This window comes from Ischnura elegans, chromosome 1 (genome assembly GCF_921293095.1).
Source record: "Ischnura elegans chromosome 1, ioIscEleg1.1, whole genome shotgun sequence".
Classification (NCBI taxonomy): domain Eukaryota; kingdom Metazoa; phylum Arthropoda; class Insecta; order Odonata; family Coenagrionidae; genus Ischnura; species Ischnura elegans.
This window is the reverse complement of record NC_060246.1, coordinates 63,665,954-63,687,296: the sequence shown is the minus strand read 5'-3', so window position 1 is coordinate 63,687,296 and position 21,343 is coordinate 63,665,954. Positions and strand designations below refer to the sequence as shown.

The 21,343-nt window shown below is 37.8% G+C and overlaps 1 protein-coding gene across 6 annotated transcripts in view; it reads left to right on the top strand.

Moving 5' to 3' along the window:
• Window positions 1-21,343, top strand: part of LOC124162073 — a 127,945-nt gene that overhangs the window by 64,008 nt on the left and 42,594 nt on the right. For 5 of the 6 annotated variants that reach the window (XM_046538461.1, XM_046538434.1, XM_046538470.1 and 2 more), the window contains 3 exons: window positions 4,390-4,703; window positions 5,829-5,900; window positions 14,252-14,478. In XM_046538461.1, coding sequence (XP_046394417.1) covers window positions 4,390-4,703; window positions 5,829-5,900; window positions 14,252-14,478 — 613 coding nt within the window. The remainder of the gene's footprint in view (window positions 1-4,389; window positions 4,704-5,828; window positions 5,901-14,251; window positions 14,479-21,343) is intronic. The other variant, XM_046538478.1, reaches the window with a different exon arrangement.

Genomic DNA, 21,343 nt, shown 5'->3' with positions numbered 1-21,343 from the left:
AATACTACCTTAGTCAGTAGAATACCTCAAATAAAACTTGTAAATTGGTTGTCGCAGAACAACTGAAATTCAAATGAAAATGGTACTGTGAATAGGTCCAATCCGAGGGACAATGACGGCACGGTGACCAAATTTACAGACTCACCGTCTTTCCTCCATCTTCTCCTCTTTCCCTAAATTATATCTTGATTAGCCCTTGACTTAGAGGTACCATGCTATCGCTTCACATTCTCTACTCTGATATCAGAGCAGACGCTCACTCTTCCTTAAAGAGTGTGGGAATTGAAGTTGGCCTAGGGAGAATTTACAGTGAAAGAAACTTATCAAACCCGATCTCTTTAACCTCAGCAATAAGAAAAGAGGAAGAGTTTCCTACTATTAATGGGCCAATCAAAATGTGTCCATTAACACATCCAATGCAGGACCGATTCTCATGATCATCATCAGAATCGGCCGATGAAATAAGAAAGAAAAATAGTGTGTGGTTTTCACGCCATAACTTCCGTTCAAATACTGCTATTTTCATACGGCGCACACGAGTCGAAATAGGGCTTGCTGAAGGCCACGCACACGATCGGGAGACTCGGAAGTGGATATTAGTCACATACGGAGGCGGATAAAGACCCCCGAGAGAAAGGTCCGACCGGCGGCAGAGCACGTCAATTGACGTGCTCCGTATCTTGGCTTGGAAGGGACAACGTCAAATGACGTGCTCCGCACGGAATGTGTTAATGAACTGGCTTTACTTTTCTAAATGTGTAAAATTGGCTTTATCAATGGTGAACTCTACTCTCTCTGGTGCAAACCATCCTTCAAGTTAAAGCACTGTGTGAATGACCAGTATTGTTTATACCTGGAAATTCTATAATGACCACTAATAGTATCTCTCTTGCTAAATTATTCTCTGGATATAGAAAAAAATGTACTAGCCTTGTGGGAGGCAACGCAATATCCACCTGCTAATCTTGAAACACTGGGTTTGAATCTCTCATACTCGGGTTTCTCTATATATATATGTACTGGGCATTGGCCTATGTCAAGTTCAATTTTTTTCATCTGCAAGTAAACATTCATGTTTCCTTGCAGATGAAAAAAATGTTTCCCACATGGGGTTGACACCCTGAAGCCTTTTTTGGACCACATGAACAGCCGACATCCGAGCATCCAATTCACCATGGAATCGGAGAAAGAAGGAAGATTGCCATTCCTTGACATATTGGTGCAAAGGAAAGAAGATGGGAGTTTGAGCCATAAGGTTTATAGAAAGTCGACTCACACCGACTTATACTTAAACGCAAGAAGTCACCACCATCCAGCACAACGATCAGCGGTTCTTTCATCTTTATTACATAGAGCCAAAGTCATTTCCGACCAACAAAGCCTTCCTGCAGAACTCGGACATCTGAAGAAGACATTCCGTGGAAATGGTTATAGCTCGAGAGAAATCTCTATGGCCCTGAAAAGGGCCTTTGAAGGAAAAAGGAAGACACATGAAGAAGAGCGGAAACCGGTGGCCAACGCATACCTGCCGTACGTCTCTACGGTATCCGGCAAGATTTCGCGCATTCTTCATAAACACAACATACGGACAGTGCATCTGCCTCACAAAAAATTAAGACAAGTCTTAGTCCGTGCCAAAGACCCTGCAGGACTGAAATTGCCTGGTGTCTACAGCATACCATGCGAGTGTGGTGAGGAGTATATCGGTGAAACTGGAAGAACAATCGAGACCCGAATCAAAGAGCATAAGCGTCATCTCCGGCTGTGCCAACCATCGAAATCGGCGGTTGCGGAGCACGCCATCAATCTCGACCACGCGATTCGCTGGGAAAACACCAAAATGCTCTGCCACTCCAGCGGCTACTGGGATCGCCTCACCAAGGAGGCAATTGAAATACAACTCTCCAAGAAAAACTTCAACAGAGACGAGGGTTTCCACTTAAGTAAGGCATGGAACCCGATTTTGAAAGTGGCGGGAAAAGCGCAGTCTTTCTCCCCCAATCAGAACGACCCAACATAACGACCGAGGATATATAAACCTGGCACTTTCCTACTGGCATCATCGGCCCTGATGACGATAGAAAAGGATTCTATCGAAGCGTCGGCAGCGATGGAGATGGAGCTCACCCGGATGGAAACCCGAGAAGAATTCACCGCCATCATACGCCGGGAAAAAGTGAAATCTTACATAGAGAAAAACCATTGCCATGTGGATTGGTGCACTTTTACCTCAGCTTTTTTCAAAAGAAATGCTGGTTAGTTTAGCTCTACAGGTTCTTTTCAATATCATATATATCTGAATATGGTCCCCTTTTTTTCAATAATGCCGGGGGTAAAAGTAAAGGGGGGACTATATTCCTATGCATTTTCTTTAATTTTCCCAAAACTGGAGCCTCAAAATTAGGGGGGGACTATATTAGGAGAAATACGTAATTATGGAATTGGTTTTGCTTAAAAGAAGATTAGTTAACACTTAGTTTCGTAGCCTACCACTCAGTTTTTTTCCATGGAATGGCATAAGACATTTGGTGTTGCTTATGTGGTAGTCCACTGTTTACAGTGGCCTTATAGCTACTATTCCTATTGAGAGGGAATGAGATAGGGAAAGAGAGACCTTCAGATATCTCAGGTCTCTGAGCTTTTCCTTGATTCAAAGAATCCGACAGAGAGTCATGACATGACATGACATGTCAATTACCAGAAAATTCAAAATGTTTGCTCTTGGCAGTTGGTGATCTAAATCTTCCATGGTGAGCCCTGGGAAATCGCAGCTCACATAGCTTACCATTAATGCATGCCACTGCCTGCATACCATTCATCCACCTCTTTAAATATCCAATACAGGTCCTAATAAGCCTTGTGTAATGCCAAGGGTTTCTCTTGATAACTTATATTCATTCCTAAGCATGCTTGAAAGACCTTCATCGCCAAATATGATACATTTAAGTGCTGTGTTATGTGTATAAAAATTTCCATGCTTAAATTTATGGGCTGTCTTTACAGCCATGGTGTTGCAATAAATATGAGTTTAATTAAAATACAAAGCACTGTATTTTACTCTCTTTTTACAGGTAGGGTCCCTTAAAAGGCAAAATTATAATTGCACGAGTGAGGTTGTTAGAATACATATTAGTTTTAAAGATGCTTACAAATTGAATTGAGAGATTTTTAAAAATGTGATATGATAGGGGAAAATATACTTCAGATCTTAGTTCAGAATGAAAAATCCATATAAATACTAGCTGACCCAGCAAACTTTGTTTTGCCTATGTGTGATCATTATCATTATTTTAAATATGCAGAAGATAAAAGGTCTGCCGGCATTAATAACGAACTTTACATGTATTTCTTATGGAAATGACTCAGGGCCCATTCCAGGGCCTCATGGACCTTGCAGAAGAATGAAAAATAGTTTACATCCTACTCTCAGACCTACCGAATATACTCATAAAATTTTATAGGAATTGGTCCAGCTGTTTCGGAGGAGTTGGCTACAAAAACTGTGACACAAGAATTTTATGCATTAGATATGCAGGGTGAGGATGATAAAAACTTTGTTGGTCAGAAAAGATGTATGCCATGATCTGTTATTTTTGCTAAGGGTTTATAAAAGTTGTTAATTTTATGGCGAAGTAGATCCACTGACAAACTGTGAACAAAATATTATAGTAATACAGTCTGAAATGTCTTTTATATTTAGCTGGCTATTGAAAATATGTTTATATTAATATTATATTACATACCTGTGTATGTTGTGTTCAGAAAATATTATGCTGACATGGAAAGTATAACTTGAGAGCACTAACATCTCTGAAAAATATTATATAAGAGAAGAAAACTGCACTCCTATTTACTGGAACTCGGTAGCATCTTCCTTTATCTCCTTTACTTTATCTACCTTTGATAACAAATCGATACTTGTTCTCCTCAATAACCCAAAAATTCAGTGGCAACTAATTATCTTAATAGTGAATAAATGGTGGAAGGGAGGGGCATAAATACCGGGAACCGGAATTCTAACACTCCACTTGACGGAAGCATAGATTGAAGGATCGTCAGTGCATTCCTTCTGTTGGACTAGACTGCTGTTAGTCTTACGGATTTTCGAGCACTTCACATATGCAGCCAACCTTTCGGATCCCGAAGTCATAGGTGTGACTGTGACACACCTATGACTTCGGGCAGGTAGTTAGCTATTCCAAGAGCTGCATTTCTTGTCTGTTATGTGCGTCCTTTCTTAAGAGTCTTTCCAGGTTTTTGCCCCATCCATTCATGTGCCCCATTGGTAATGGGGGTTGAGGGAGTATGTGTACATATTTTTGAAATTGGTAGTTTAAAACCTTATCTTTTTTATGTGATATGTAATGAGAGGAATACTTTTCCTGACAGGTTGCGGAGCAGATTTTATTTCACTGGAAAACATTCCCAATTGTTCTCCCTCCCCCGGTGTCATCATCCACTTCCGTTCTTCATGGAGGTGGAGGTGGGGATGCATCTTTACCAGGGCGAAGCAATGGCACTGGTGTCAATGGGAATGGATTTGCAGGAATGGGCCCCAGCTCTGGAGGGAGTGGCAGGCCTTTGAATATGAGGGATCTGTTCCTTGCACCATCCTTTGATGAATTGGATGCTGTAGCTGCTGATCCAAAGGGAGAACCCCGAAGACTCACAGATAAACAACTTGAGATAATCAGAGAGAGGGGGTAAATTAATCATACTGAGAAGTTGTAGTTTTATTTTTAAATGAACTGGAATTAAAAATCAGATGGTAGTTAGCTTGTGGTTATGGTTATTTGCATGGGAACCCTTAAATCATGAAGCTTGTGGTTCCTCTTTCATTAATTGATTCCTTTCTTCAAGTGAAGTCTTTATTGCTTCTATTCCTACATTAAAATGTGATTTTTAAGTTTTTGAAATTGAGGAAGAGAAGCCTGCAAGTAAATTTTTTGCTTAAAAAGTTTAGTAATCTTATTTTGGTGTAAGGGAAAGGATGAAGCACATATGGGGGAGGAATTATAACTTTCTGATCATTTTGGAATATTCATAAATTTGGTCATAAGAAAAATACATGATCGGAAATGGCAGCAAGATAGCTATTGCAGTTATGTAGTTTCATATTGGGTTCTAGTGGATTTCCATATGGTTCATTACCATAGGGCAATGTTAATCATGAGGGGGCATGTGTTTGCTTGTAATCATATGCTACAGCTGTAGTGAATCAAAGTGCATGTGTTCTAAAAAGAAATAAATTTTATTAGCTTGCATATTAATAACATTTTGGTAAGGGTTGAGTTTAGTACATGGATTTATTAACATTTATATGATAACTATACCAGGATTACAATCACTGTAGGCACTTGCTTGATGAAGTGTGATTAAACACCTTGGTATCTTCATTTTATGGTCTCATTACCATAAAATTACATAATTTAGTGAGTGACAATCCATACTTCTTTGTACTATCTCATTTCACTTTATGCCTTAGGATTTTTTTTTTCATGTTTTATAGTCATGTTCTACACTCATGTTTATGTGAAGGTTTCAATTGTTCATCATTGGTCTTCTATCACCATCACAACCTTAGATTTCTTTGCTTGTGCAGTGCTTTTACTTTGTTAAGAAGTAAGCTTAATTTTTGTGTCCAAGTGGGGTTCCTTTCATGTAGACATATTTATAGCTAAATTCCATGTACTTGTTATTTTGAAAGTGTACGTATAATAATAGACATTGTGTATCCTTCTTGTTTCTTTTAGATTGTTCTTTCTCTGCCCTTACTTGCTCCCTCTCTTTTTCTCTCTGCTTTTCATTTAAATATTGCATACAAAAAGCCTACACAAGGATAAGTACGGAAAGCCGAAGAAATTGAGTGCTGCCCAGTTGGAAAACATTCGTCGCTTGGGGTATGTTGTGCGTGTGTCATTTTGTCAGTTTTTTTGATCTGAGGTGGCATGGGTGAATTGGATTCTTTTAATGGCGTTTTGTGTTTTTGGCAGTAACTAATTATTTGTAACCCTCAAAGTTATTTATCATATTCTATGTTTTTCAAAATTTTAGAATTTGCTATGCAAATTCGTACTCATTAGGTCCTTTGGCTGCCATGTACAAGTTTTTTTTTTGTAAATGGTAATTTTTGTAAAATTGAAAATGGTCATGCTATGGTAGTGAGTTGTCTTAAGAAACAAGCGTTCAATAGCGAAGAGTTGTCCCAGTTAAATTTTCATTAATACACAGTCATGCTACACATATTTTTATCATAACTTATCAATTAATGGAAGGAATCCCTCTTTAAATAATTAGCTCTTTCTTTGCCGTGTATGAATTAAATAAAAATTTTGTTGATATTAAAGAAATATGGCTTTAAAAGTTTTTTGTCGCACCCCATGGTATGAGTCTATACTTTTTATATTATTAGCTGTGTATTTTGTATTATCTCTTCAAAAGGATTAATTTTTCTGCTTACATAACATTTTATCCATTATCCCATCTGAAATGTTTAATGTCATCATCAATTCCATCTAATAGCTGAAAAATGTTCTTACCTATTTTTTTAGTATATTATTAGAGTAGTATTGCCATGAATCATTAGTACTCATAATTTAATATGCAAGAAGTAATAAGGAAAACTTTTTCCAACCTAATCTTTTTTTATCGAACTCATGATCCTTAAAGGTTCTTGCTTGTAGCTGAATACATCCTCTGAGTCTTCTTTCTTATTATTAAAGCTTTGCTCATTATTGAATGTTTATCCTACTTGTCTAACCATCCCTCTCTTAACACTCCTTTGGTTGTACAGGGTATATTGTGCTACATATTCCAAGCTCATTTTGAAGTGATTTCCACCCATATGTCATAAATTAATGATTTCTTCTTTTTTCATTAGTCATCTCTAATTTTCTCTTTCATCTGGACTTGTGTAAACTCTGAAATCTTGTAATATACTTTCATTATTTTGAGGCAGATATGCTTGAGACACATCATTTAGTCATTGGACCTGTGAAATGCCAGTTTTGTCTAGACATCATGAAAATTCCATATTCCATTTTGCGTGTAGGTTTGCATTGTAGCACAATGTATTTATATGTATGTATTTGACAGTAAATTATGAAAAAATGGTATTTTACATATATTTTGAAGTTTTTGTATTTGACTTCAATCCATCAGTTTAGCCGTATGTGAATTTTGTATCAGTGCACACTTGAGAGTTAAACCTCCATTTAACACCATAGTATCAATTACCTAAGAAAGCGCAAATTCAAGGAAAGTGTAAAGTAAAGGAATATGTTTCATATGAGGTATTGGAAAAGATTCGATAATTTTTTTAATTGGGTAATATGTAAAACAGAAGAGTGCAAAATAGGGTTTTTACTGTTATTATCTTTTTCAGTTGCCAATTATCGTCATATTCCTGAATAAATTATATGTAACAGAAAGTGACTTGTCTTGATATTTATCGTAAATTATCATGTATGGATGCTATTTGAAATGGTGGGTTGTTATGGTGTTCTCCACTACCACTTGCATCATAAATATTCTCTGTATAGTTTTTGCAAAAGATCATGTCACTGCACAGAAGTCAATTCAGGGGCTGTGGCCGCTGGACTCTCAATATGCTTGTGAACGGGAGAGGAAGGTTGTTTTGTGTTGAGCGTTAATGGCAAACCCTTTGTAATTGCTACCAACACTCCCACTATGAGTAAGGGGTGACTCACCACTACCTGCCTTCTGTCTCTGTCTTATCGTGCGGCAACGCCACACGGCCTGAAGTTCTTCCCTAGTTTTAAGGGTAGTTCTTGGCAATGGATGATTTCCTCACTTGCGCCTACTAGCCTTGCGTGTGTGTACGCGCTTTGTACCTCTGTCTTGTGCGTTTTGTGTGTCCTTGGGTGCATTTTTATTTTGCTCACAACAGCTTTTACCTAATTTCAACTTTTTCCATAAGTAGTTTGTTTCCCCTGCCATTCCCTCTCTATCTGCCTTGCTGTCTTCCCCTCCACCGCTACCCTCCCTACCATTTTGATGTCTCTCTCATCCTATTGCTTGTTATTTCTCCTACCCATCCCTTTTATGTCCTTATTTGGTTTAGATATTTTTGTCCTTAATTTTTTTAACCTAGCCTATTATTTTGTGCCCCATATGAAAATTGATGGTTTCGAAAACAATTTGGATGGTTTATCATCTTTATTAATGTTTCACCTGTGCATCCTATTATTTTAATTAACTCATTCAATGCGGGCCCGATTTTCATTAAAGTTGTCAAATACGGCCCTTAAAATAAGGAAGAAAAATAGAGAGAGGTTTCCACGCCATAATCTCAGTTCAAATACTGCTATTTACAAAGGGCGCACACGGTCCGAAAGAGGGAAGCATGCTGAAGGTCATACACATGATTGGAAGACATGGAAGTGCATATTTGTCGCGAATGAAGGCAGAGAAAGGGCTCTTTTAATAAAGCGGAAAAGTATTAGGGAGGAATTTTTGTGAAATTAATGTATTTTTTTATGATGGTTCTTGTTGAGTATGCACTAAAGAATGTGTATGTTCAGATATGCAGATGCATTCATTTTAGTGACGTATGAAATTCAGGTGGCTCTGTTGGTTGGGAGCATGATTAGTGTACGAAATCTCTACTTGAAGATAAACAATGTATCTATCCATTGCTAGAATGGCTTCATTTTTAAGTGAACTTATACAAATGTGACTGCTCAAAAACCCATTCAAGATAGCAGTCATCAAAACGTTATGACTGGCTGTATGATTTTCATTTTTTTAAGATCCTTAAAAATTTTTTTTCAAGAACTTATGACAAAAATCAGGCAATCAACAACTACCATTCAAACTGCAATGAGCCTCGGTTCCAAAAGCATTATTCATAGTGAATAGTACTGGTCATTTCAAATGAATTATTATATTTCATGTACATAAAATATGTGCATTTTGTCATTAGAATTAGTTTTTAAATCTTCTAAAATTAAGCATAGCATGACATGACTTAAGAGAGGGATTTTATCCTCATGTGTGTATTTGTTCAGGTATACTAGTATTTTTTCTCTAAATCTTCTATGTGCTTGTTGGTCACTCAGTGATTCGATTTGAAGGTTGGTTGGGATAGGTGAGATTAGAGCTAATGCCAGTAACGGCCAGAGCCATGGGATACTACAAATTCAGGGTTGAGGCCAGTTCTTCTCCTTGTCACTTAAAGAGTTATTTTTTGTTTGGGGGGTCCAAGGGCTTCATCTGAGATAAGGACCCTTGGACCTTTGGTTAGTTGCCCAACACTATACTCCCTAGGCTACCACTCTTTCCCTTCTTTTCATATAACCTCTAATTCTATTACTTAAACATGTGGTTTTTCTAATGTTAGAAAATATTCACTGATAGCAATAATGAGTAAGGGATTTTTTTATATCCTGAATATTTTTAAAGGAAACTGCAGTTCCATATGGGACATGTCTGCTTTAATGTGATAGTTTTTAATATTTGGCACCCAATTTTTTCTGTTTGCCAAGAAATAGTCTTAGGGTTTTTGCATCACCCACTCTCCTTTAAAATACCACTAAAACTTTTCTTGTTTCAATGAACCGGATATAAGATGAGATAATATGCAATTAGAGGGAGTGGCTATGGCCAGGGAACAGAAATTTAGCTGGGAGTGTAATTAGCGTAGTTAAATTAATAATTAGTTAGTCAGTTAATTCCCAAATAATAGTGCAAGGTGGGAGTAAAATTTCCATAAATTGAAAAAAAATTTCTATTTTTCATCTGCTGGGACCTTTAGCTCTGTTATTTGGAGATTGAAGTAGCAATAAAACTGTCTACTTAACGATATAGTATCCATGTAGCCATCAGTAAGATATGATCAGTGGACCTTTAGAGGATGCCTTACCCATACATCACTGGAGCGATTTTACTTTCAAGAAGTATCAATGGCAAGTATGCCAGCTGCATTTGTTATACCTGGATAGTAGTGAACCTTCTTCAGGCAAGACATGAGCAAAAACACAATTCAGAAAAACTGGATTGAGAATTCATTCTTGGGTCCTTTTGTTTAAAAGTCATGTAATATTGCATACGATTGAATTTCACTCAAAGGTATGATGTTTGAAAATTCCAGGTTGAGTGACAATCTTTTGTCGGAAATTTTCCTGAAAATATTTCTTTTCAAAGGGTTTCCATCTCTCCGCATACAGCCACTAATTTGTCTTGCACCAATGTTATCTGCCTCAGTACATTGATTGGTTTGGTGTATACCTTATATTTTATATATTTAACCTGTAATTTGTGGGGGAAAAAGAAAAATAATGCATGATTTATTCCATAGCTTTTCATTTGTAATCTTCAATTTTATACCCTCTCGGTTTTTCTAATCCTCAAATAAAAGTTAGCTTGCTAATCAATTATTAGTTATTGTAGAAGCATTTGTTTGAAATGGAAATTTGGAATGTTTTTTTAATTGCATATTAGTTTTTGGAGCTCAAGAGACACTGGAATTGTGGATAACATTTGATCATATATGTGGCTGAATAGAGTTATTGTTCCTGAAAATGCATCGTTTGATGTTAAAAAATTCTTACTGTACCAACTTTCATGTTTGTAACCCTGTAGTTATGTGCCCTAGTGGGTCACTACAATATTTTTTTTATGATAACCAGTGATAATGAATTAAATGATAATGCATGATTATTTAACTGTCACCTTAGGATTTTTGTATCATATGTGATATTATGATCCTCTTGGTATTTGTTTGCTTTTGTTTAGGAAATTTCATAAAAAATATGTTGATTGGTAACAGTATAAAGTGAATTCGATATATAATACATGCAGGAGTATCGATAAAAAATTGACCCTGTAACGTTTTAATTATCACACCTTAAAACACAAATGTTACTGGCACTAAATTAAAACTCTTTTAAAAGCTTCCAAGGGAAAACTCCCGGCAGCGAAGACACGCCACAATTTTTACAACAATACTCCCCGTCGCCATCCACAACAATCTCCGTCCACCATCACTTGCCTCATTTTTCCTCTCCCACCAATTGTCATATCAACACTCAACTCACATATAACTCAAAATTAATTGTTACATTAGTACCAGTAAAAGAAATGCTGTAAGGGACTGAAAACATTTTCTTTTAAAAGCCTTTGAAACTCAACTTTTTTTTTATACGAAGCAACTATAAACAATTTGGTTACCATGTCCTAATCTATATTTCACAATGGAAGCCCCAACGCCTTCGACTTTGACCCTCCCTTATTATTTATCATGAATCAATGAATAGAGACGTACTACATGAATATTTGGAAATTTAAAAATTATTGGAAATATTTTTTGGGAATTTAAAAATTACTAGTAAAATTTTGCTCACTAAACTCTATCACAGAACACATTTGGAACAATAACTATGAAAATAAATTAACACTTTTCCTTCCTAAGCTCATTTCACTTTATACTGCCTCCCTTTCGTTTATCACCCTCCTCCATTCACTTGACTCATTCATTCTAATATCACATTCATAACACTTGGTGCACAAAATTCACTCCCCCCCCCTCTTCAAAATAAACACCCCACTTGTTCACAATATCACTTCATTCTTCTACACATCACTCCCATTTTACTATTCTCATTCTCACCACGTATACAAGCATCAATTACAGAGGTCCTTCTTTACAATGTAATCATACCGCCTCTCTGTTCATCCTTTCCAGTGTAAATAAATAAGCCATGCCTCACTTTAATTTTACTATTTGTAGTTCCACGGCACTCAGCTTATCCTTGCGTTACAATGTATTACATCATTCCTGCCGTCTCCCCCTAAAGTTACGTCCACTCCGCGTTCTTCCTCAGTCGCCGTCCATCAGTATGTGGTTATTCACGGTGTCGTGTGTCTCGGTGGTTGTTTCCTCACTGTAATTTTTGAAATTGTGGTCTTGCTGTCAGTCATCTTGTCGCTCATCCCTCTCATTCTCCCTCTCAAACCTTGGGTATTATCCATTTGATTCATATGGCGATGTCCGGGCGATTCATATGGTCTTCTGTCATCCTGTATTGCTGAGGCTGCTGGCTTTCCCATCTCTGTGGTTCCGCTTCCGGTCGCCGTTGGTTTCCGTTACTTCTTCTCTCTTGCATTCTTTGGTTTTGATCAAACCATCTTCTTTGCCATTTCTGTCCAGGATGTCTATCTTCTCCCGGGATTCTATCATATCTCGCCAGCGAAGCTAAGAATTGTTGTAGCGAGCTTAAGTTGTGGGACACCATCCCTACACTCACCTCCACACCGAAATGTTGCCTAAGAAGGTATACCAAACTTTTGTCGTCTATCGGTGGCCTCAACTCTTTTGCTGCGCTGATTTTGGAGGTAGTGTATTTGACCCGTGTTTGCCTGTCGTCATCCGGGTATTTTCCCATGTTGAGGATTCTCCTTACTTCCATCTGTCGCTCTTCCCTCAAGTACTGCTCCTGGAACATCGTCCGGAATGTTACGAAGTCTTCGTACAAATTCTGCGTCGCGGCAAACTATTCTCCAGCCTTCCCGATCATTCCTTGTCTTACCACACTTAGTGGGTCATCTTCTGTCAAGGGGTACATTTCCCAGTACTCTCTCAGCTCCTGGAGGTATCTCGTGGGTCTCGTGTTGTGTCTTCCATCGAATGTTGGGGTCTTCATTTGCAGTGCACCTACGGCTGTTGGTGCTAGGGTTAGCCGAGCACAATCCTACTTAACACGCCTTGTAATTTCCATTATTACACCCTTGTCCAGATCGGTCACTTTTTCTGGTGGACTGCTGATTGAATTTCATCACCATCCTCTTCTCTGTTTCTTCTATCCTCTTAATCTCTTCAATCCCGGCCTTCAGGTTTGCTTGGCTTGATTCTAGCTCATTGAATTTCTCGCCAAACTTTGCCCCTACTTCAGCAATTATTTCTTCCATCTGGTCGTGTGTTTCCTCCATTTTCTTCTCTTGCTCGGCGATTCTCCCACCATGTTCTCGCTGGAACGCCGTTAGCTCTTCGTTGTTATTCGTTATCGTCTCCTCTAACTTTTTGTATCTTTCTTCTTGTTTGCTATCTCGCCTCTCCTGTTTTTCCATCAGCTGTCTTAGTAGCACCCATAGGTCACTGTCTCCCTGCTCCTCTGTCTCCAAACTCATGGGTTTCTATATCTATCCCTTCTTTGATCAAAAGCGGTTTTAAATGCTCCTGCAGCTCAAATTTTGCCCCTTGAGTCGTCGATCCCTGATCCCTCAACAAACTTTGTAAACCCACCTTTTTCAGTTCGTAAAATTTTTTCACTCCCACCATTTTAACTTCCCAATTTCTGCGACACGACTCGTTTTTCAGGTGCCCTGTGGTCTCGATCCTCTCAAGAAGTCATGCCCTACACGTTTCGGTGCCAAAATGTAACATTTTTATTATCACAACTTAAAACACAAATGTCACTGACACAAAATTAAAACACTTTTAAAAGCTTCCACGGCAAAACTCTCGGCAGCGAAGACACACCTGCACGCCACAACTTTTACAACCATACTCCCCGTTGCCATCCACCATCACTTGCCTCATTGTTCCTCTCCCACCAGTTGTCACATCAACCCTCAACTCGCATACAACTCAAAATTAATTGTTACAACCCTTAATTTTTTGATTTTTTTCTTCCCCTGAAATGATTCCATAGTATAACATGTCATTGATAAATACATAATTGTATTAATTTGAAGCAATAAACTGAAATATTTGTCTTGTATTTTAACATAGAGTTACAGAGAAAACAATTTATATTTTTGTTTGGAAGAGTAGTTTGGTGAAAATCTTTATCTTTGCTCCTTTCTTGATTTAAAGAAATTTTTTATATATATTGAGCATCAAAATATTGTAATTTATACAATTACTTTTAAATTGTAAATCAGTTGTGGAGGATATATATTTCAAAATTCCCCTACATTCAGTAAAATTTTCTGGTTATTAATAATTATTTGTTTTTTTTTGTGGATGTATCATTTAATTCCTTTAATTTTATTCTCTGAACAAGCATTCATGCTCTAATTTTCCAGTTATGGCACTTGTCTGTATAATGTGATTTCATTTATAAGCCATTAGTGACAAATGATAGCAGTTTTATAGAAAGCTTTAGTCATTGAATATTTTTTCAGATTTTTTTTGTCTGTTAGGGTATCATTAATTATGATTTGCTTTGATCAAGCACATGTAAGAAAACCTTTAAATGCTCATAATTTTACGTACGTTTTTCTTTTGCAGTGAATTTGAGGTTGACAGTGTTAACTTCCCTGGTCAGGTGCACAGATGGCGTCTCAGCCAGCTTCTCCAAAAGGGTTCGGAAAGGAGGAGAGATGCCTTATTAGGGGACATGGCACTGGCTCTTCGTTTTATTATTGTTACAGCAAGAGCTAGAATTGTTGCTCCTCATTTCTTCAGTGTCAGACAAGCGTTAAAATCCCTTTTGGCTGGGACTTTGAGGTTAATTGGTGAGAAACATTCATTATTTTACCCATCATTCTTGATAATATTAAATTTTTACCATCTCATGTATATGATTAATCTACAATGTGGTATCAAATATTGTGTACTAGTTGACTTTGGTGTCTGGCATATAAGAATGATTTTACATGTGTGAATAGAATAGATTCATTAAACCAAAAGATATACATTTTACAAAAGTTTTAAGTGAGTAAGGAAGTACATAAGGTATGCCATGTAGAAATGCGTATGGCAATAAAATATTTAAGTTGGTGCACTACCATACTGTCCATGACATGCTTTTGTGCTTGAAATGGTTGACCCCATGTTGCAGAGCTCTGGGGTCATCTTCTAATTTTTCTACTGCTATTATCTCAGCGTCATATGTATTCATATTATACTCATGTTTGCAGATCAGTGTTTGGATTGAGTGAATCTTGAAGAGAAATTCTTAAATCGACAAAAATACAATAAATATTTGTATGTGCTGAGAGACATATTAGTCTTTTCCTTTATTCTGTGTGAAAGAAATTTGGGGACTGTGAAGTCTTTATGAAAGACACTAAATTTCATATGAAATGCTGATTTTTTCTTTGCGTTTATACTGTAAACAAGAAAAGTAAAAACAAAATGATGATGTGCAAAGATAGCACAGAGCCTCAGCCATTGTTGATAAATATTTTTAGAATCTTTTTGACTCAAAATAAAAAACTAAAAAATGTAAAATGTGCGTTCAAGCACAGTTCACATCCATGGCTCTGTGTCGCACATTGTTTATTGTCATGATCACAGATCTGAAAGTATCCTAGATTTGTCTGTAGCATCAATTCACCGTGCGATGACAGACCCTGCTCCAAACAATCCTGTTGCACAAAGTTACGTGGCAGTCAGTCATAGAGGGATGAGGTTCCATTAGCATGCACAATCATGCCATCCTCATCACTTGGAAACAATAAATATAGAGCTCCCATGAAGACAAGATGCATGATTGGGTCATCACACATCATGCAGCCTCAGATATATAGTTCTTTGATTAAAGTTGTTAATGCCGTAGATATTTTCCTAGACAAGGCTGTCCTTGCTAACTGACAATCATCGTTATTTGTCAGTTTTGTTCTACTTTTCTTTTTCTCTTCAAGGTTGAGAAATACCAAGATAATCGGGCATGCAAAAACCTCTTGTAATAAGAATATGGATTTTTCACTTTTGCGCTCGTGTTTTATTTTAATTTTGGTGTACATGTCTGAAGACTTATTCTCCCAGATAGAATCTACTGCGGTTCTAGTTAGGTTCATTAGTAACATAATCGTAATCCAAATTGGAGCAGAATAGGTAGAAGATGAAAAGGAAACAAATTAGTCAATGTTGAAGATCAGTGGTGCAGGGAAAGTGTGGTCTGATGTCAACTACATTCTTTTCCGATCGTCCGTGTATGGATCAGCATACCCTGTGCAAACCCGGCTCAAATCAGAGTTTATTCCGCCCTTTGGCTGCGCAGTCGCTCTCTGTTGTCTTCTGATTGGCTAGATGCTTCCCCACTACATGCATCTGGATGGAAGAAAAAGAAACATGAAAAACTGCAATCTCGTAAAAGTACCTAATAACAGTTGGGAAAGAAATCTTTTTATTGTAAATATACCTTTTAATATGCACCTATGCAGCCAAGCAGCAAACGATATCCATCTAAGATCTTAATAAGGCTGATATATCCAAAATACGTTGTTATTTCATGATGAATATTTTGCCAACATTACATAGATATCTTACTTGTAGCATCCACAACGGGTTGTAAAAGTCAGATAGATATCCAAGTTGTAATATCCATCATATTAAAAAATTGTTGTTCCTAACAGTATCATATGCGTGAAATTTGCGAGACGCGATATCACGAAATAATGCGAAATTTCGCGTTTTTTTGCGATCTTAGGTGAATTAGCAAAAAAATCACATCTAATGAATCGTAATCCATAAAAGCCTAACCCTTCATTGTTTAACGCTGCTGACGTTCATTTACTCTATCTCATTATGATTCCAAGGTCAATTGGCTTGTTTAGTCTCATGCACAATGCATCCGCATAATATCGTGCACTGTAGTGATTTCTCCTCCTGAATTCACCGTTAAATTTATCTCAGCCTCTCTCTTGTATCAATCCTGAAATATTTAGAATGAGGCGCTTTCCCACCGGAAGAGTTAGATATTATGAATTAAAAATGTGCTGAAAGAAATTTAACGCGGCTGCGGAAGAGCGGAAATACTAGCTCACATGCCCGGCACGCATCAATGCCGACCAGTGATTCCGGTGACTCACCGAAATGCATTAGACAGCATTATTGGATAACTTGTTGCAGGAAAACCTTGAATGTGGGTCTAATGTAAAAATTCTGTTGACTTAAACACCGCCACTGGCTGGGAATGGGCTGCCGTTCATGGCACAGCACATGGCGTGGCGAGCGAGTCGTCTCGTCTGAAAGCGGCCTGAATTTCACGGTGTCGTGACGTGAACGGTGGTCAGCAAAAAGTCGTTTCATCAGAAAGCAGCCTCAATTTAGCACTGCCTGTATTTCACGCCGTAGACAGCGCACCACCGGGCCGGATTGAAATGGGTTGTGGTGACCACGGTGGCCGTCAACGGTGTGGTGCCGTCAATTGTGCGGTGCCGTCAACTGTGCGGTGCCGTCATCTGTGCGATTTGATTCGTTTAAAGACATCCATAGACACACAGGGTTATTTTAAAGCACGAAGTGCTAGCAGTTGGGGGAAGGGAAGGAGGGAACAGAAAGGATAGGAGGAGAGGGGGTTCTCCTTAGTAGCGTATGGATCATCGGATATTCGGCTCTCCACTGACTTTCAATGCAAAACAAATCATTTCGACATTGGCCAAATTTAATATCTAATTCTTCAGGTGAGAAAGCCTCTCATTCTAGATGTTTCAGGATCGATAAATGGGAAATAATTTTTCAAGTTCTTTGAATCCGATTATGTTTTGTTATGTGTGCTTATTTCACAGCCTTTCCTGACCAATTAGCAACAGCTGCAATCAAAACTAAGCGATTTTGTTGTATCTAGCTACTGTCCTACCTTCCCTCAACACCTGGGAGTATCGAAAGGGAACCCACAACATGAAACATTTTGGCCAATTATTACTATGGTTATACCGTAGCTACCCAGCACTCATTTTGAAAACACCATCGTAAGTGGTTGTGTTTTGCGGTTGGACTGTTTTATTTATCGTGGTTTCAGCTTTAAATATCGAACGAAGGGAAGGAATTTTTAAATGCCAAAAGCTAGTGATACCGTTCATACCAGGGCAAGTTAATTCAGCTCAGAAGGATTTAATGTGAAAGACAGAGTATTACTGTGCAAAGTTTGCAATAAAAGATTTGAATTTGCAAGATGTTACACGTTGTTAAAGCACATCAGTAGCGAAACACATAAACATGCGAAAGTAAGGGGACTGGCAAAATGGCAGCTATCATTTGTACACACAGTCACTCAGTCAAAGAAAGCGGAGGAGCTTTTTGTTGCTACTACTGAAGCATTTTCAAAGGTTTTATTTAGTGTAGAGAAATTTGACAATCCAAAAATTCTGGAATGGCTCTCAAAGTATACACATATGAGGTAGTGGGAATTTGCCGTTTGCTGATCGTATTCACCAAGACTACATACTTGAACCATTCTTATTCCTTGAACCATTTCCTTCACTTAGTTTTATCAGAAATTTTGTACCATCGAAATTGTGTTAAATGTTATGTAAAATGCTTAATAAAAGTATAAGTATTCATGAAAAGTGTAACATAAAATAATAAAACGCCTATAAACGTGGGAAAATTGTAGCATTATAGTAACACCGCCAAGATTTTCTATATCACCGAAATCTTATGGTTTTAAATGAATTTCAGCAAAAAATAAAACCAGTTTCACGGACCTGTACATATAGCATAGGTAGCATATATATTGAATAAAATTGAAAGGCACAAATGTTTTGTCCGTAAGTCTGGGGATTATCAAAAACCATAATGAGCACACCCATTATCTACTCATAGATCTATCTTCCACTTAGGTCTTGTGAAGATATCTATGATAATGTACCTCCGTGTTTACTGTTTGACATCCTTGGAGCATTGTTTGGCGGGTCTTTTGCATATTTGACATATGTTCGTACAGCATTGATTGGATTAACATGGATATTGCACAGATGTCACATGTTAACGCCGATAATATTGTCTAGATGTTGTTGGGATATTTATTAATGCTTGGGCAGGGACTTCTTTGCCTGACTATATCCATATTTTTTTACATGCTAATCGTAGGCCTTTCGGTGGTGCACCTTCAATCACTCCTAATAACCTGACTCTCTTACATGCCATACTTAAGCAAGCTTCCATTGTATCAGCATCAAACTCATTGCTTTCTCCTTGCGAACTCAAATCTTGCCCAACCCTCTTAAGTTATAGGTGAATTAAATTATGAAAACAATAGTGGTATTTCATTCTCCACAACAAAAAACTGCAATTGATTTAAGGCTCCAAATATTGTTTTCTGCTCCTCTACGAAGTCTCATCATTAAAATAAAAACTCAAAATGGCATTTACCTCTGGCTGAAGTAACTTATCTAGTTAACTTTGAGAAAGAATATTCTAAGTTTAAGTTTCATTCAATGATAATTATCAACAATTTTTTGTCTTTTTTCAATTTGAGTGTTATTTACTTCACAGACTTTTCACTCAGAATACCTAGGCATTCCATATAAAATTCTCATTTTCATCATTCCTCTTATGAGATTGCTTATTCTACTCTCATTCATTATTCTAACAAGATTGCAGTTTTTTGTAGTTCTTTTTCTTCAGTCCGAATACATTAAGCGAGGAAGCATCTAGCCAATTCGAAGACAACAGAGAGTGACGGTTCAGCCAAATATGTGAGAGTTTCCATGACTTCTCACATGAAATTTTTGGGAAGGCTGAGGGCCCATCATGTTTGTCGTAAACATTTCACACACTTTCAGTAGATTTTTCCCACGGATTAGAATTTCATTGGTATTTAATGTAATTTATTCCATGATAGTTCCTCATAAAAATCTCTTAAGGTTTTCAACATCAGGTTGTTTTACCTTCCGATCTTGTTTTTCGTTTGATTGTGAACTTGGAAACACTACTCTAGTAATCTTGAATATCTAAGAGAGGTCATTCGACATTATGACATGGAACCTCAAGGCTTAAATTTGTTTGTAGCATATGTCTGGGTAGTGTGTTATATAATAACATTAACATTAGAATTTGCTGCTCTGGACTTAATGTCTACTTCAATTGTGGAAGGTTAACATGGTGTAACAACTACCTATCTTTCTAAATTTTTTGTTTTCATCTTTTATCATTCTTAGAAAGAAAGAATTTCTAAGCCTCTCTATTCTCGTATCTATGGTAGTGGCCCCGATCCACCCCCCTCCATCCATCCCTTTCGGGTTCTTGCCTTTTTACCTTCCCTACGGGATTTAACCGGGGATGATGAGTCGGGGTTCCGCTAAATAAAGGTGGTGCTGTTCGGCCGTGACGGACGATGACACCGTATGGTCGAAGAGCGATTGATGCCCCTCCACAACCAGACTTTTGTTGCGTAAATGAAATAAGGGCACAGTTTTGGTCCCCCAATTTCCGCTGCACCGCGTTACTACTCAGAGAAGCGATCGAATGAGGGATGTTTCGACGACTTTGGCAAGATAAATGAAATATGTCCTTTTCACAACACATTTAATGAAAAAATAAAGAGACAGAACAGAAATAACCCTTTCCAACATGCACGGCACCTCCTTCAATGAACAAAAAAATTGATGAACCCTTCAAAACACCCACGGCGTCACCTTTAAACAAAAAAAAAATAATGAACCCTTCAAAACACACAGCGTCACCTTTAAATACAAAATAATTGAAATGAGATACCAGATTGAGGGCAAGGCACATGACATCGCCTCAAACGAATGCCCGTGCATAACACACTTTCGGAAATAGAGAATTTCTCTTAAAGTTCATTGTCTCTTGTCTTCTATTTCTGAGGATTTAATGACCAAGGGAGTGCACGAGACTGAGGTAAGTTACAAGAGTTTGCAATCCAAAAGAATATGTAAGGAGCCAATGATAATTGGAAAAGTGGGAACCATCAGAGCATGTGGCGACGAGAATTCTTACGACTTTTTTTGTTGAGCGAGGATGGATCCTGCTGGAACCTTGGCTGTTGAAAGGCGGGTCAATGAGGCGATGATATCAGCTCTCAAATATTGCCTGGCATACCACTGTTTGCAGAGTTCTGCTCGCTGTTCACTTGGCTGCGTTCTCGTGCCTTGGCTTCTTGATTTCGCAATGATGGTGGACTCCCTGCTGCGAACTACTCGACCACAACTCAGGTCGCTCTCTCCTTCCTCTTAAATTTCCACTTTTTTATCCCCCCACACTTAACCTCGGGGAAAGCCTTACATAGGTATCAGGGCCTCCCAGAATGCATCACACTCTCTGCTGTCTGCATTTTCGACATTCACTTTTTTTACTGGTTATTTCATGGCAGACGGCAAACTTCACTACACTGGTTTCACACTTTACCACACATAATAAAATAAAAGTACGCCCTGTGACTTTACATGGAAACAGACTTAAAACTCGGAACAAAGAACAGAAGAAAAATAAACCCTTCTTGCCTAAATCACGAAAACCTCCATCGATTGGCTCTCTAGAATAGGAATCATATTTATTTAAATATATGATGGCCTCAGACCATCACACTATTTTCCTGATTTTGTGATTGTCGTCTAATGTACTTTGTATGAATGGCTTCTTAGTGATTCTCGGCCTTGTCTGCAAAGTTTTGGCATTCATACCATGGTT